The following is a 17,909-nucleotide window of genomic DNA, read 5'->3' as shown; positions in this document are numbered from 1 at the left end:
TACATGAAACTTTAGACAATGAAAACATTGAATAAGTCAAAGATTTGCTGTACCTTGGCTCAGTCATTAATCAAAATGGAGAATGCAGTCAAAGAATCAGAAGAAAACTAAGGGGCAAAACAGATTGGTCCAGTATGCTGGTATGGGGCAACATGAGGGTGTGGCATTCAGATGCTGCACACTCTGACGATGACCTCGAGCTGGCATTATGCTGCCCCACTGTCCACAAAGGGGCAGCTTTTTGTCACTCGAGCGGTGCACTGTTTAGATGCTATTGCTATCATTGGGTTGGCATGTCAAAATTGACTTGACAGCAGTGACAGTCGTAAGGGGTTCACAATATTTTCATTGCCACTGTAGGGAGGGCAGAAGGTAACCATCATGTTACCTTCTGGCAGCAGGGTAAAGAGGAGCAGTTTAGTCCAGTCTGCATTCTTTCACTGTAAGAATGGAATTCAGCCTACCTTTTGGGACATTTTCTTTTTTTTTTTTTTGGGGGGGGGGCGTTACACTTGCAGCAGTGTGCCACTGTTGATGTTCAGACATTACTCATTTCTCTCTTCTGCTTAGACTTTGTTCATTGAACTGGCAGGCTGGTTACTGGATTTGTTTCTAGATTGTAAGGAAAGGCATGTGTGTAATGCCCCATATATAAAAAGAAAATAAGAAATCCTACCACCTAACCTCAAGATATTAAGGAGAAAGGTACTAGCATAATATGCCTATGTGCAGGGACCTCTCCCCCTTTAATTTTGTTTTGAGGAATTTTCAAGTACATGGGCAGTATGGAGTTACTATATAATCCACACATAGTCCTGACCTGTCCTGTTTTTATTATTGTTCTTGTTTTTTAGAGCCATGCCCAATTCAAAACAGCAGAGGAATATGGAGAAAGATAGTTTAGCTGTAGTGTTTGTTTTTCCTGTCTTTTTAGTGGCATGATCAAGTGTGGGAGAGAAAACCAAGTCTCTCTTTGGAAGTGACATTCAGTCAGCATTTGCTATCTGATTTGTTGCTCATGTCAAACATATTCAACTCCACATTTTCTGTCTGGCTTTCACTTACATTTTAATGTATATCAAATTGTTTGGTTGACATTTAAAGCTCTTGACTAATCTACTGATGCATATTTTTGTAACCTCTTAATTTCTTTTGCTGTGGGATGGGGATCTAGGGTCTTGTAAAGTTCTTGTTTTGATGACCCCTAGACATTTAAAATTGCAGAGCGGAAGGAATATAATTACCCATTTAGAGTTTAGCCAGGGCATGGGGGTTAATGGTTCATCTCTGGTAAAAAGGCATCCGAGAAGCTGTAATGACAATATTGGGACTCCAGTTGTCTCTGTGACATTTCTAGCATTTCTTGAAACACCAGCAAATGTATATTTTTGATCCTTTTTTCCACACTGTTCTCATGCTTTTCTCTGAATTCTTTTGTATTTGTCTAATGTGTGCCATCAGTACTTTTGGTGTTAACTACTTATTCTTACAACTCTGGTATCTGTCTGACTTGGCTGGCTGGCTGGTTGTCATACATGTATAAAGGGAGAAGTAGAGAGATTTGGGGGGAAAGGTGACAGTTTAGTTTCAATAACCTAAAGGCCCCAGACTCTGTCTGATCTTGGAAGCTAAGCAGGATCAGTCCTGGATGGGCCAGCACTTGGATGGGAGACCACCAACAAATACCAGGTACTGTAGGCTATATTTCAGAGGAAGAAACTGGCAAAACGACCCCTGAGGATCCCTTGCCTAAGAAATGTCTTTTAAATTAATGGGGCTGCCATAAGTCGACAGGTGACTTGAAGGCACATACAGACAGAAGGATGCTTCATGAAAGATGGTGATGCTGCATTCCTTGTGATTCATCACCTAAGGCTTACCAAGCATTCAATGATATTTACTGAGTGAGCACTTCTTCAGTCTGACAAATGGATACTGGGATGCTGGTGGGAAAAGATGCACTAATAATGAGCCCAAGCTGGGATGGAGACAGTGGGCTAATATATAGCCACTGATAAGTATAGTGTCTTCACTCAGTTTTGCCTTATTATTTGTGCCATTATTTTCAGTGCAGCTTTTAATGTAGCACTGTAAAGACATTTCAGTTTCTGAAGCAAACCTTTGAATATTGTACTACCTAAAAACATCCTTGTTTTAGTGCAATATTGAGATTCTAAACCTGCCACAATTTACAGAAGTGTGAAGGACACCAAACGTATTCAGATTCCTTTAATTTAAAAGGGCTGTTTGCTTTGGGAAGGAATGGGGCTTTGTCTAAGACAAGAGTGAGAAAATGGATCCTGTAGACTGAATGAGTCCTCAAAAGCCATTTTAAGACCTAGATTGATCATGTGGTTTAGTAGAATTATAAGCAATATGAGTCATGGCTACTTGTCGGTATTGTAATTTAGGTAAAGAAGTGGTATTGCTATGTTAAGTTAACAGTGTCTTCCTTCCCCCTCTCTATAAGAACTCCTTCCTTTATAAATAATTATTACATGCTGGTTATGTGAAAGCTCAGTAAGTAAAAAAAGATATAGAAATTGATAGGAACTGCTGTGTACCAATCTTGGATTATGCTTACAAAATATTTAGAATAATGCAAAATAGTGTTGCATGAAAATAATTAGCTTAGAAACAATCTTTAAAACAATCATTTAAGAGTCAAACACACCTTTTCATACTTGTCCTTTCTTTTGTTTCTGCTACTTTCCTGAAAGTGGTGCTGCTGACTTACATTTAGCTATTTTAAAGCTTAATATCATAAATTGTTTTCTGTAGATATTTGGTTTCCAATTGTACTGATATTTGAAAGTGCCAGTATAATCCTTTCTGTATATATAGACAAATTTAGAACATGAATTGATGGGGGAAACGTGATCATCATGGACATACTGACTTTTGGTAACTATCTCATATTTTGGCCTTTAGATGGTTTCCTTTGAGTTCATCTTGAAGAGAAAGACTTCGGTCTCACCTGCTTTGGTGGACACATTTTTTTTAGCATTCTTCCATTAACCTAGTGATCCTACACTGTTATATCCCAGTTAGCAAAGTGGATCTTTTCCTGGACATTACTTATTTAATAGAAAATTTGGCACCAGAAGCAGAAATAACATGGAAAGAACATGGAGGAGCAGTTCAACAACAAATGCTTTCTTCAAAACTTAGAATATGAAATGCATGTGTAAAATGAAATAATCAGGTCAGTTAAGGCTTACTTAAGTAAACAAAAATATTTTGAACCTTCTAGGGAATGCTTGAAGGCTTTTTCCAAAGTATACCCAGCAATTACTTTCCCCCCTTGAGTAATGCAGATCTCAACAATAAAAGCTGCCTTCCTCAGAGATGTGGCATTAGGGGCTGCTCTGGCACTGAGGGTAAGAATGCATGTTTGGGTGACAGTGGTGGATGGAATGGCTGGGACCATCCAAGTTGCTTGGTCAAGATAATCTGACAGTTGAGGGGCACCATGCAATGCCATTTCAATCTGGCATAGGTAGCAGGGTCATATTGGGCCTGGACATCTTGGAGCGAGACTTTCGAGGACTTGGAGAGACAGAGACCAGCCCCAAAGTGGTGACCAGGATGTCAACACATGGCAGGGCTGGCTCTACTGAAAAGGATAGCCCAGAGATGTGTGCTGGTTAGTGTTTTCTCCCATTCGTTGTTGGATGACTGTCTCTCTGCTAAGAAAGGTAGGACCTTCGTATATAGTTCTGACACCCCTTCTTCTTGAACTTGGCCCAGGTGTCCAGTGAGGTCACTGAGGGTTTCCCTTCTTCTGTATTGCTACCCCACAGCCTACCTATGGCTTGCTGATCTAGAGGAAAGGGAGTGCTAAGGCTCAAAAGGAAAAAGAACCAAAGAAAGTTGGCAAATGTGAAAATTATAGAAAATGAAATGCATTAGTTCATCTCTGTATGAGACCCTACGTAGGCCTAAACTATGGGTGCCTGAGAACATATTATCACATTACCAGCATGTTCTACAACATATAAGATTCGTGGCAGATATGCCAGTATACAACCAGTACCATAATGCCAGAGAGATTCAGCATTATGCACTGTAATCTCCAAATATAAACACTTACAGAGGCTTATTAAAGATCAGACTATTGTGTCAGCTCTTTCAGAATTTAATAAAAAGTCAGGAAGAGACTCCCAAATGGTGAGTCATAACTCAGAACTTTCAAGTAGTTTAGTAATCAGGCATATAGGAACTGTGTGGTTGCACTCTATTTAATCCCCAAGGCATAGGTTTCTAACTTCTGAGAATTCCACTTCACAATCTGTTTAGATCATAATATGTTACAGAAGTATGGATCAGGGCTCATTTTTTTTAAGCTGCAAGAAGAACCATCATAAACAGAAATGCAAGCTCTTTCAAGTCTGATGCAGTGTTAGACTAGCATATCTAAATGCATAACATAAAACCTCCCCAGCACTCCACAAGCTCCTTGTTATTTACTAGGCATATAAGGACCATGTTTGTTGTTTCATTTTCCCCACAGATACTATGGATACATCCATGAATCTCTGACTAGCTGCTCAAAATACAGGAAACTGCCTTTGTGAGAACAGGATAAACTGATTGAAATTCATGATATATTTTTTTAAATAGCAATTGCTTAGCATTTTGCTTCATGCATTTGTTTGGAAAGTACAGATTGGGTTGCTTTGTTTTAAAATGTGAACCATACCACTTCCCCCCACATTCCTACTTTTGCCTCATCCTGTCTGATCTAGGAATATGTCTTCGAATTGCCAAGCTTTTATTGTGGCTGCACTTTGGCTGTATTTGAACAGTCATAGCTCAAACTTAGTAAGCCAAGATGAGAATGAGTTACTTAATAAGTCAAAATAAAAACGGACTACACATTCAGCTTTTCTTCTACTCGCTGCTCAGCATACCATGATTCAGCCAAGAAGTTCCGATTAACCATAGGAGCCAAATTGGGAAGCTAGGTCCACAAGGTTAAGATCCTAGACTAAATCATAACATTCACACTGTTGCTGTAGTGCTAATGTAGAAGATGTTCCCTCCTTTCTCCTCTGGAGCTTTTTGCACAGCCTGAAAACTGTCCCACAAGTTTCTCAGCTGTATAAAACCAGGTTGGAGGACACATAAGGGGGTTATAGTGGGGTACAGTGAATACTTCTCCCCATTTCCACTGAATCCCAGTGCTTATCCAGCTGATGTCCAGTGCTAGACATTTCCCACCCGACATGAACTGAAACTACAGTAGTACATTAGTTTTCTGGGTCAGGCCCAGTTTTAACCTTGGATAATTGGAGAATTTCACATTTCATTGTTACAAAGGGAAGACAGAAGAGTGCAAGTGCACTCTTCACTTGTTAAACACAGATATGATTGCCCAAAAAGAGACCTTATGGGCAGGGGACCTTGTTTCTTTTTTGACAAGCGTGCCTGTCATTGCTGTTCCCTTTATGGAACTGTAGGTCTTCTATGTATGTAGTTTGACATGAAGGTTTGAAAAATATGTTTGTCAATGCTGCAAACAGATTCCTGCTATTGGAAGCTGGTCCTGACAGTTCAAAAGCATGCCTTTTAATTGAGTAACAAGCTATATTGTAGTTCCCTTTTTTTCTTCCGGAAAATTTAGCTTATAGAGTCAAAGGGCAATCTCTATGGATGTTGTTGTATTGCCAAAGCTTCTATATTGGATTGACTGCAGAATCTGCACTAGACTTCATTGTGGAGTGCAGGGGAACCTGTTTGATAGATATCTGGTAGGAAAGTAAAACTGGAATTGCTCTTGATTTTGGATCCAGAGCTTTGGATTGATAGTGAGAATGAAAAAGATTTTTCTTGTTGTATTAAAAAGTATGTATTATCATTCTTTCACACACACACACACACACACACACACACACACACACACACACACACTTGAATAGTAATGAACACTGTGCAACTGTCAACATATGTTAGAACATCAGAAGAGAATGTTAAAAATAGTTGAAAATATTATCACCCTCCTGTCCTATTGTTTCCTGCTATTTTGTGGTCATTGTGTCTGCAGCATATTCATCTGTTTCCATTACATCTCCTCCCCCCACCGCTTCTTCCTATAGCATCACACAGAATTGTGTCATTTTCATACTGTTCTGCCTTTTTCCTTGAGTTGTGCAATGGATCGTTTTTGCTCTATATGCCTACTTAGTTCTTTGATATTTTTGCTTACCGGAACACATTCAGGGAAGCCCTTACTCACCACACTAGACACCTGGGGCAAAGCCAAGAAGAGAGGGTGTCAGGGCTATGGAGGCTTAGTCTTTTTAACTTTTAACAGACATTGAATTACAGTATTTTAAAAGTAAAACTACCAGTGAATGTCCAGTTAGCAAGTCACTGCAGTGAAGAAAGGTATTGTGGAATAGGCAGGAAACTCTAACATTTACCATTTTCAAAAAGAACTAGAGAAGAAATTATCAAACATCAACATTGGACATATAGATGTGAAGAATCTAGAACTGTTTGGATGAAGATTTAGAAAGGACTTGGACAGGGTCTACTTTAAAGCAAGAATGATCAATTAGTGACAGCATACACTAAATTTGGACCTTGGATGCATTTCTGTGTGACCTTTAGAGACAGTATATTTTGATTGCTACCTGTATCTGGATAGGGAAGATGGGGATGCAGATCTTCCTGGCAGAATTTTTGAGGAAGATCTTATTCTTTAGCTTTCACTTGCAGTGTCCCACACTACCATTGGCCTCATACAGCCCACAATACCCATACTGCTAGGTAGTTTATAAATTCTGACTTGGAAGCCTTGGATTGCTTTGGCCCTGGGCCTAGTGGTTGGACAGTAAAGTGGCCTTGGCAGCACAGAAGCTCTCCCTTGCTGCAATGGAGGACTACAGGAAAGCCAGCTTTGTGGTCATCAACAATAGTGCTTTTGGGTAGTATTTCATTCTGGAAAACAAGGTTGGAGTTGGCCATCTGGGGTATGGCTCTGTCACTTGCTGCCCTAGCAATTCTCAGACTTTTTCTCTGGCGCCTCAGATTTGGAGCAGGATCTCTCTAGTTGCATGCAGATATACACTTATACAGCTTAAAAACTGGGGTAGGAGTAGACTTAGGGACATGTAACAAGGAGGTAAAAGACAAAGCAAAGGAAAATGACACCAAAGAACATACAAAATTCTGGCAGTCATAACTGTTTGTGCTCACCCTAAAGGCTGGATGGATGAGGAGGGAACTACGATAAATGATGACTGTGCGATGTGTGGGGAGACAACCAGGCACAAGTGGGACTAAGAAAGTGCACATATGTCAAAAAGGATGAAAAGGCAAAGCAAAGAAAATGGTGACTATGTTAGCAGTGATTATAGCCTTTAATTTTTATGTGATAATTTTGCCTGGTTTTTAACCCATAAAAACTGACAAACATATACAAATGACTTACTCAAATCCTTCAAGTCTGATTCTTCTTGGCATGGCTTTGAGGAGAAGTGCCAAAGAGCTGCCATTGCTACCATTTTCCTACCCAGGCATTCAAAAAGGCCAGAAGCTGTGCCATGATGGAGAAAGTAGCATGGTACTTCTTTTAGGTTCTCCCAGGATGTACTAAGTTCTCACCTTCTGCCACTCTACTCGGAGATTGTTCCTTTTTTGATAAGAGTTACATTGCCCCATGGTAAGTCGACCCAGATTTTGGGGGTCACTTTTTTTGACAAAAATTTCTAGACTGATGCATGGATGTGTGGGTAGTACCCAAGTATGTCTTGGGATTTGTACTGGGAGAAAGTGTTGGACTCAGTGACCGATAGTTCAGAATGGAGGTCTTTCTTTGAAAAAGGTTTTGTTCTAATAGGAAAATTTCACACAGAGATTCTAATGTTATTACGCATTTGTGTAACATGGTCTCGGGTTAGCTGAAGACCGAGGCAGTGAATCAACTCCCTTCCAATGCAAAATCTACTTGCATATTTTTCAAAATACATGTTAGATATTCTCTATCAGTTCTTTTCATGGACAGCAACTCATACAAAGGTATTTGAAAGAAATGATGTAAATTGCCAAAATGCACTTTGCTCAGCAATGTGACCATCTGTCCTCCAGTCCAATAAATCTGAAATCCTGAGGCAGCTACGCTAATGTGTAAAACCAAGAAACTAAATCCCAAGTGTCTGTCTCTGTTTTAAATGCTTAAAATAACTCTTACAAATTGTCTATTTAAAGCAAGTTGGCATTCTGTGTTGTTTGCTGCCCTTGAGAGCTAAGACAGTTATTATAGAAACAGCATGCTGACCTAACATTTTGGGACATAATTACTCAAAATAGGTCTGTTAAGCAGTGAAGCCTTCCCTCAGACACGCTGCACGTAAGCTGGATTTAGTTCATTCATCTATATTTATATCTGATCAAGCCACTGGGCAATGAAATTGCATCATATTTTCATGTAATAATACAACAGTAGCAACAAATGAGAAAAAAATATATATAGCTATTATTCTGCACAATATAAATCTGAGGAATTAAACAATGCATTATAGGCCCATCACTCTGCTCCTGCTTGCCAGAATACTTAGCCCCAAGATCTATCTTGAAACACCTATTGTAGCTCAATAAATCACCCTCCCCAAATGTAGAAGGAATGTTTTAAAAAATTTTCTCAGCCAGAAATAGCCTCCTTTGAAATGACTGGAAGTGTGATCAGAATAACACTCCATTACAAAGCAGAGCTGGCAGGCTGTACTGCATGTACATTAACTAATGGAGTAAAACTATGCAGCTACTCTTAAGTTTTATAGTCAACTGCCAACATAGGTTGGCAGATGTATATAAAACACTGAAGAAGCTCTTATGAGCATATAAAGAAGCTAAAAGACAAATTGAGCTTTCTGAAATGGTTATGTTCAGAAAAGTATTGTTTTCTTCTTCATTCTTAATAGTGGGGGGGGGGGGATCTATCCCAGCCATTATGCAATGTATTGAAATATTTTAAATTATATTATATTTAATCTGGAAGCAGGATGGCATACCCAGGTACATAAGACTTGAGGCCTCATGCTCCATAAGTGAGTTGGTCAATATGGACAATAGCCTGTTTTTAATCAATTGTCTTTCCACCAACAAATCCTTTAGGGAACTTAAATATAATCAAAACGTAAATATCAGGGAGGGAAGAAGATCAAAAACGTACAGCAAAACACAGGTAGAAGAAATCAAATACAGTTATACAGTACTGTCATTTCCACAAAAGATATACACTCTTACCCCGGGATACGAATGCGCCGCGATACGAAATTTCCGGGTTACGAAAAAAAATAATAATAACAAATATTTCCGGGTTACGAAGGTTATTCCGGGTTGCGAATAAAATTTTGGTGCTTTTCGGCGCTATTTTGCACCAAATCGCGGCTTTTCCCCATTAGCGCCTATGGCTTTTTCGGCTTACAAAGCCTTCCGGGTTACGAAAATGGCGGCGGAACGAATTAATTTCGTAACCCGGGGGCCGAGTGTATTTAAAAAGTGGCCTTTACTTGGGCTGCATCTGCACTACAGAAATAACCCAGTTTGACACCACTTTAACTGCCATGGCTCAACTGCCATGGGTAGAATTCCATAGCATTAAGCCATGGCATGTCATAAGACTGAATCATCCAGATCACATTTACCTAAGTAGAGTTCCATGTTGATCGGCCATAGTATCTAAGTCAATTCTTGTTGCCTAGATTCTGCCCTGCCCCTTCATTCATTGCAGTGCTACACATATCTATATCTGCCTGCCAATGCATGCAGCAAAACAAACTCCTCACCTCTACTCCTACCCCAGTTTTTAAGCTGTATAAGTGTATATCTGCATGCAACTAGAGAAATCCTGCTCCAAATCTGAGGCTCCAGAGAAAAAGTCTGAGAATTGCTAGGGCAGCAAGTGACAGAGGCATACCCCAGATGGTCAACTCCAACCTTGTTTTCCAGAATGAAATACTACCCAAAAGCATATTTTGGGTAGTATTTCTCGACTTCTCCATGGGTCAAAATCCATAATTTTGGTCCTGAATTCTGCCCTCAATTTATACATGAGGTCAACTTATAATTGAGTATATATGATACTTGTTGTAGCCATTGATTTAAGACTGGTACTTACCTGGATGGGCTTTCCGTATTAATCCCTTTGTTCAGAGTTATTAAACATAGTATAAGAGGGTAGTAAATATCATCTGGATTTTTCTCTCATACACACACATAGTGAGAGAGAGAAAGAGAGCATATTAAAAAAAGTGTGAAATGTGTGTGTTACTGGCCTGTGGTTCAGCCATTAGCCATTTCCACCATGGCTTGGAGACTTTTGGCTTTTATTTCCCTTCTTGTCTTGTCTTTCTTTGCTATTTTATTCTCCATTTAATATATTTTTGGGACTTTTTGCTTCTTTCACTTTCTATGTTTGGTTTTGGATATCCCCTCCTCCTTTGCCATTTTAAAATCATGCCCTTTGCTTTACAAGGAACTTTAGTTTAACACACATGCTTCTGTTTCCTTTCATGGATAATGGATTGTATCTGGAGCAAAGGACTTGCTGCTGTTATGAACTTAAAGACTGGTTTTGTGTATTGATATGTGGATTTTTTTCTTGCTCCAACTCTCTACTATGAGATATAATCATAGTGTTAAATTTATTCATTTCCCCTTTTCTGTGAAATAGCTTCTTGTTTTGAGGCAGAGCAGTATGGGCCCAAGCCACTGTCTCAAAGTGAAATCTCGGAGTTCGACTTGTCTCCATCTACTGGGACTCCATGGTTTTACCTAATGTTAGCTGCAGGCTGATCCACCAGCCTTAGAGGGTACTTGTAGAATAACGCTTCTCAGAATTCCCCAGCAAGAGCTTTTACTGCATCTTTATCATCATGTTCAATTCTGCCCCCCTTGAAAGAAAGCAATAGCAACTTTAGGAATACTTTAATTTTTTTTCTGTAATGGGTTTCCCCCTCTCTTCTTCTTTCATCTTTGAGTCAATAGACAAAGAGATTTATGTGAATAAACCTAGTGGTGCTTCCCTGTCTCTTTGAGAGTGATGAGATTCTTAATTCAGAAGTAAGCAATTTTTGATGTATTGCCTATAGAGCAAGCATAGTAAGTTCACAGTCTTATCACATAGTGCAAAACTTCTGTATAGCGTTCCAGAGGTGTTTTCCTGTTTCAGCATAATCGAGGAATGCAGTTATGTAAGATTAGCAGTGTTATAAATGAGTAAGCGTTAAGAAATGTTCTATTTGTGTTATATCTGATAAATAGGATTCATTAACTTGCAATACTTGTATCCAGATATTGAGAGAAATTCATCTGAGTGAGTGAAGGTTTTATTGTCGATTTATAGTTATGTATTAATGTAGCTGTTTCACTGCCAGCCAAGTTCCCGGCTAACCATATGTGCCCTAAGCACATCTTGCATTTGTTTTTGGTCTCGTACTGGAATATTAAATAAACAAATAAGCAAGCAAGCAAGTAGTAGCACTGTAAAATGCAACCATGTTATTGGTAATTCATAACTGGATAGTAAAACAAATATATGTTCACTTCCATGTGGTCAAATGGGTAGGGAGATCTATTCAACCCACATAGTATCACCCTGGTATTAGAAATGGTTATGTGAACTCGTATTCATTTACATACCTTTGGTACCTTCCTTTATACATCTAGTTTAGTTGAGTTGAGTTGTGTAATGGAAAGCTAAATAGTTTACATTTTATTTCCAGGAACAGCACATTGTAGTTTAAATGCCATTTGTACCAAAACAGTTTTTAAAATTGTGTATGAAGTTCCTTGAAAGATTAATCAGCATTTGACTTCATTTATTCATTTGAAAGAGCTGGCATTTCTCTTGGAATAACTGAAAAATATATATGCTCATTTAAAAAAGTTACTATGTTTAAAGTGAAGAAAGTCGTTATGTTTAAAGTGGAGAAATGGAGAAATATGATGGATCTTGAGAATGTTTATATTGGACTTAAGAATTACTCCTATTTTGTAGAGCAGGCCTTCATAACTTGTCACACAATATACTAAATTCATCCATCTTTAAGGGGCTTGACAAACCTCCTGTTTTGCCTGCCTGATATTGCTGAAACCCAAAGTTTTTCAAGTGCTATGTCATATCACAAAGCATGGTTGATGAGCTGCATTTGCTACCTGATTTGACAAAGCACTACATTTTACAGTGTAGCGGAAAAAGCAGATTAATCATTTTTCCTGTAACTCTTCTAGACACTGGAAGCCATCTTGAATTTCAAATACTCAGGAGGTCCAGGACATATTGACGGATATTACAGAAATTTGTCTCTGGGTCTTCATGTGGAGGTGGAGCCATCGGTCTTCTTTACACGTGTCAGTACCCTACCTGCAACAAGGTGTGTTCGTTATTCTTAAGTATTATTTTTATTGGGATAAATATTACTCCCTGTAAAGACCAAAAGTACTACAATAATAAGCAATGTTGAAACTAATTTAGAAACAACAATCTTGTTCCACCACAAGCTAAACTAGATTACTTCAGTATTAATTGAGAAATACTGATGAAATGGAAAAATAGTAGGAATTTATTTGTCCACACTCTTATAGAAAAAACAACAACATGTTTCTTAGTTATTGATGTACTGTCTGATTGTTGCAAGAACTGAACGCTGCAGTTTATCAAATAAAGTTTGTTTTTTAATCTGTTGGAATTGTTTTTGTTTGAAATTATATGTTTGTATTTATTGTACAGTGCTTGTGTACTCTCTATTATTTTTTTTAATTTACTGTCCATTTGCATCTTATGTTTCTATATCAGCTTTCAAAGGTGTTTACAAATAAACCAGTTTTTTTTTAAATGTTAAAAGGTTGTGAATTGAGGGGATTAACTAACCACATTTGAGAAGTGATGGTGCTGGAAGACACGGAATTACAGTATTTTCCTCTTCAGTGCTTCCATGTCAGCAGGCTTCCCTTTATTTCCCTCTGTGACATAGTTGTGCAGTCCAGCTGTCACTGGTTTAACCTGTCCCTTTTTATAATGTTTCTGCAACTGCATCCCTTCCCTTTCTTAGCAATGAAGCAAATCACTGAACAAATGTAAATGTATATAACAATTGCATTTGCTTATTAAGTGAAAATATTATATTCACTGGAAAAACTATTGCCTTCCTGCATTTGAGCTTTTGGTTGCTCAACGATATCTTTTCTAAGCACTTCCTAAGGAGTAGTTGTGTTTCATATAATATAGTCCTTGTGACTTGATGAATCATGCACACCTTTGGGCTCCCTTTTTCTTTCTTAAACCAACCTCTCAACCATTGAGCTTCATCAGATAAGATACCTTTTGCACTACTGTTGAGATTCCTCTGCCTTGACCCCTGTTACAAAGAGCTACGTCGAGGCTATAATTATGTCAGTGGTACGACTAAGTTCTCTCATCCAAGTACTAACCAAGGCTGACTTTGTTTAGTGTCCATGATCAGTTGGGATCTGGTGCTTTTAGGGTGTTTCGGCCCGGTGTGGGGCTGTATGCTATGTTTCAGAGGAAGGACTGGCAAATCCACCTCTGAGTACTCCTTGTATAAGAAAACCACATGAAATTCATGGGGCATCATAAGCCAACAGATGACTGGAAGACACAGGGATACATGCCACTAAGTTGTTCTGATTTTACAACTGCATCTGGGAATTATGTGACTCATTGGAATAAAGTAATCTGTCTGTCCTTTAGGTTTCTTCCCCTAGCCTCTGGCCCTTTGCTGGTCCAGCCATTCTGGATGCCCCTTTCCCCAGTTTCTCTGCCTTTCATTTCCATTTAGCAATGTGCACCCATTCCATTCTCCAATTCTCATGTGAATTTTTCACTAACAATATTTTTCACACAAAAACAGACTGTGTTATTATTTTGTCATGGAGCCATTTCTTTCAGAGTTAGAATATTCATGAATGTTGCATGACTTCACAGCACCTCAGCCAGTGTCTTGGGAGGGGTGATGTTAGCAGAACAGACACAATTCTTAACTTCTTTTTATGTTATGCTTTGTCTGTTTAAATCAGTGTCCTCTTTCAAGGTTCATATGGAATAGGATAAAAGTTTCTTTGTTTGCTGATAAAACAAAGTTAGAATCCATCAGCTTTTCCTAATTCTCAAAGCCCAACAAACCTGCCTCTTTCCAAACTTGAAGTAGTTTGTCATTTGGTTCAATGAAATTTTATGAGGTTCTGTTTCAGTGTTACTAATGAATAAAGCAATAGCATTTGCCTCTTTCTTCTCATCTCTTCTATTCCATATTGAATGTAGGTTTTCCTATTTTTATTCCCGTGATAAATGTTTTATACATTCATGTGCTTATAAAGGGTTTTTCAATTATTAAAAAAATATGAAATTACGATGGCAGGGCAATAGATTTTCATTCTTTTAAGTTTTATGCTTTATCAAAATAGCTAACCAAATAAATCTAGAACATATCAAACATGCATCTTGGCTCATTTTGTGACAGAGGTATGTTTAGAACCAACCCAGAATGAAGAATTTAAAGAGCATTTTAAGCCCTATCATTCAAAGTTGCATTAACATTTCAACACTACATGTGAGAAATCATGCATTCATAATATACTGGAATGAATCTGGAATCAATACTATGGTTTCGTTCTGTACATTGACATCTAAAAACAATTGCTGTTCCCAACTGGACAAGACCCATTGGAGAAATGGGATTTACATACAGGTTGATTTACTATGCAACAGTTGCCTAAATGGATCTGCTCTAATTGAGACTAGCAACTAGACTTAGACATAATAAATATTCTTAATGAACATATGGACTCTTCTCTGTATGATGCATATTGTTAGTAGAATGGCTTGATTATAAAAGTGCCTTCAGTAGACTAAGGATTGCTGTAATAGATACGAACCTAGATTGTGATCCATCAAGAGTTTTTTGTGGGGGCTAGACAGATATAGTTGGCTGTCAGTATGGTGTAATGGTTTGAGTGTTGGATTACATCTCTGGAGACTAGAGTTCAAATCCCTGATTGACCATGGAAACTCACTGGGTCACACTGGACAAAAAACACTCTTCCAGTGTCAGAAGGCAAAGGCAAAACCCCTCTGAACAAATCATGCTAAAAAGCTACCTTGACAGGTTCGCCTTAGGTTCTCAGTCAGAAGCAACCGGAAGGCACATAACAAGACAGATAATCCTGAGAAGGAATGAGAGAGTGATGGCTCTGGGTGTATTCCACCCTCACCCCATGCTCCTTTCATTGACATACGGACTTGAATATACTGTATATACTCATCTATAAGTCTAGAAATATTAGTCCAAAAATTGACCCCAAAAACCTAGGTCGACTTATCCACGGGTCAGTGTAAATACTATTCTTTAACTCTTATTAAAAAGGGAGCCATCCCCTGATTAAAGGCAAGAGTGCAATCTGTCCTGGAAGCACTGACCTCCCTCTACACTCTCTTCCATCCAGCCTCTAGTGTGAGCCAAAACAGTTATACCTGCCATGATTTTGTAGGTTCTTTGACATTGTTTTCCTTTACTTCATCATTTAGTTCCTTTTTTGCATGAACCTAAGTTTTACCCTCAACTTATCCACGAGTCATATCAAAATCCATAATTTTGCCCTCCAAACCTACCCTCGACTTATACATGAGGTCAACTTATAGTTGAGTATATACGGTATGTGTTAAGTAATACTATATGGCTTTTAAAAAAAACATGTAGTAATAAATTAAAAAATGTAAAATCAGATGTATGTCCCCAGTCTCTCTTGGACAGTAAACTTTGCATCGTGTCTCTTTCCACTATTTTAAAAGGTAGAAATGCAAAATTTATTTTGGTCAGAAGCATGTTCCAGGAAAATCAGATGGTGAAGAGAATAGTTTTTTTGCTTGTCCTGAAATATGTTGACATATGTATTAAATATGCAATTGGAAATTTTGTAATATTTAAATATACTAAAACTTTGAGATGGTTTATTAAAATCATTATTTAAAATTATTAAAATCTGTATTATATTTCTGTTAATCTCTTCAAATAGTACTCGCCAGTGCTATCTCCTCCTTGATGTGTTCAACTCAACAGAACATGAGCTCACAGTTAGTGCACGGAAGAATGAGGATCTGGTTTTGCATGCTGGAGAATGCCAGCGGTAAGTTTAAAAATAAATACTCCTTCTTTTTCATTTATACTTATTTATCTGCATCTGAGCTTCAAGCCACCAAAATTTGTGCCACATAAAACTTGTTAGAATTTAACGATATAGCCGTGTTAGTCTGTAGAATCAGTATGTAGAAAGATTTTGTAGCACCTTTGAGACTAACCGAACGAAAGAAGTTGGCAGCATGAGCTTTTGTAGACTTAAGTCCTCAGATAAATCTGAGGAACTACAAAAGCTTGTGCTGCCAACTTCTTTCTCTCAGTTAGTCTCAAAGATGCTACAATAAAACTTGTTAGTACAGTGGACCATTGTTATATGCTGGGATTTGGTTCCAAGATCCCCCGTGGATAACAAAATCCATGGATGCTCAAGTCCCATTACATATAATGACATAACAAAATGGTGTCCCTTATAAAAAATGGAAAAATCAAGGTTTGATAATTGAAATTTATACTTTTTTTGATTTTCAAACCGTGGATGCTTGAATCAGTGTATAAAAAAATCCATGTATAAGAAGAGCCGACTGTATTTAAGGGACCAGAAGATTATTTGTTCATTTTCATGTAAGCCTTCTCAAACCTCTTTATAGACTATATTTGTTTTCCATCATCTGACATATTTATACTCCATCTCCATTACTACCACTCTCAAGTTTTTTGATGTGTTACATTTGTATAACAGCATGAACAAAAGAAGCTCAGATAATTTGAAATACATGTGTTTGCTATATAGTGTCACAGACATCTTGATTTTAATTTTATTTTCTCAGGTTAGTTTACTTCATTTTTTGATGTTCTACTATTATCATGATGTTTATACTGGGGTGGACAAATTGTGGCCTATGGGCCTATGGGCTCTCTAGGGAGGGTGTCCCTAAGCCTAGGGCCAAATATGCTGTAATCACTAAAAAGCAAACATGAGTATGTGTGTGTGTGTGTGTAGAGCTACAAGCTTGGTAGATGAAGATGTGGATGTAAGATACGTTGGTTTCAGTAATAATAATAATAATAATAAATTTTATTTTTACCCCGCTTTTCCAAAAAATATGATCAAGGCGGCTTACAAAATTTAAAACATTACAATACAAGATTAAAAATTCAATATAAAGGTTAAAAACATTACTACAAGGAATAGGAACAGGAAATCAATAAAATACACATGACAAGGGCAAGAGAAGAAAAATTAATTTACAATGGTCCGGGGTCGAAAGGGAAAAATAAGGGGCAGGAAAACAAACAATTTAACTAAGGTGGGAAGGCCAACTGAAATAAATACGTTTTCAGATTTTTCTTAAAAATAACTAGTGAGGTGTCGGAGCGAAGCTCTATGGGGAGCTTATTCCAGAGTGAAGGGGCAGTGATGGCAAAAGCCCTCTGTGAGGTCCGTGCAAAGTTTGACCTAGGGACCTCCAACAAATTAGTCCCAGATGTTCTGAGTGTGCGGGGCGGATTATATGGGGAGAGGCGGTCCTCCAAGTACCCTGGGCCCAAGCCATTTAGGGCTTTATAGGTCAAAACCAACACCTTGTATTGAGCTGGGAAGCGAATAGGCAGCCAGTGAGGGTCTTTTAAAATAGGTGTTATATGGTCCGACCTGGAACTACCAGCGACCAGTCTAGCTGCCATATTCTGCACCATTTGCAGCTTCCGGGTTTGGTACAAGGGTTGCCCCATGTAGAGCGCATTGCAGAAATCTAATCGAGAGGTTACCAAAGCATGTACAACAGATTCAAGGTCCTTACGGTCCAG

General features: G+C 38.3%; 1 protein-coding gene across 1 annotated transcript in view; it reads left to right on the top strand.

The window, feature by feature from the left end:
* Window positions 1-17,909, top strand: part of LOC149317694 (trafficking protein particle complex subunit 9) — a 337,712-nt gene that overhangs the window by 78,009 nt on the left and 241,794 nt on the right. Inside the window, exons 18-19 of the mRNA XM_089518016.1 lie at window positions 12,241-12,383; window positions 16,042-16,152. Of these exons, the coding sequence (XP_089374142.1) occupies window positions 12,241-12,383; window positions 16,042-16,152 (254 nt within the window). The remainder of the gene's footprint in view (window positions 1-12,240; window positions 12,384-16,041; window positions 16,153-17,909) is intronic.

Source organism: Sceloporus occidentalis, unplaced genomic scaffold (genome assembly GCF_023333645.1).
Source record: "Sceloporus occidentalis isolate IW3139 unplaced genomic scaffold, rSceOcc1.0.p SCAF_3, whole genome shotgun sequence".
NCBI classification, from domain to species: domain Eukaryota; kingdom Metazoa; phylum Chordata; class Lepidosauria; order Squamata; family Phrynosomatidae; genus Sceloporus; species Sceloporus occidentalis.
This window is presented reverse-complemented; position numbering and strand designations above follow the sequence as displayed.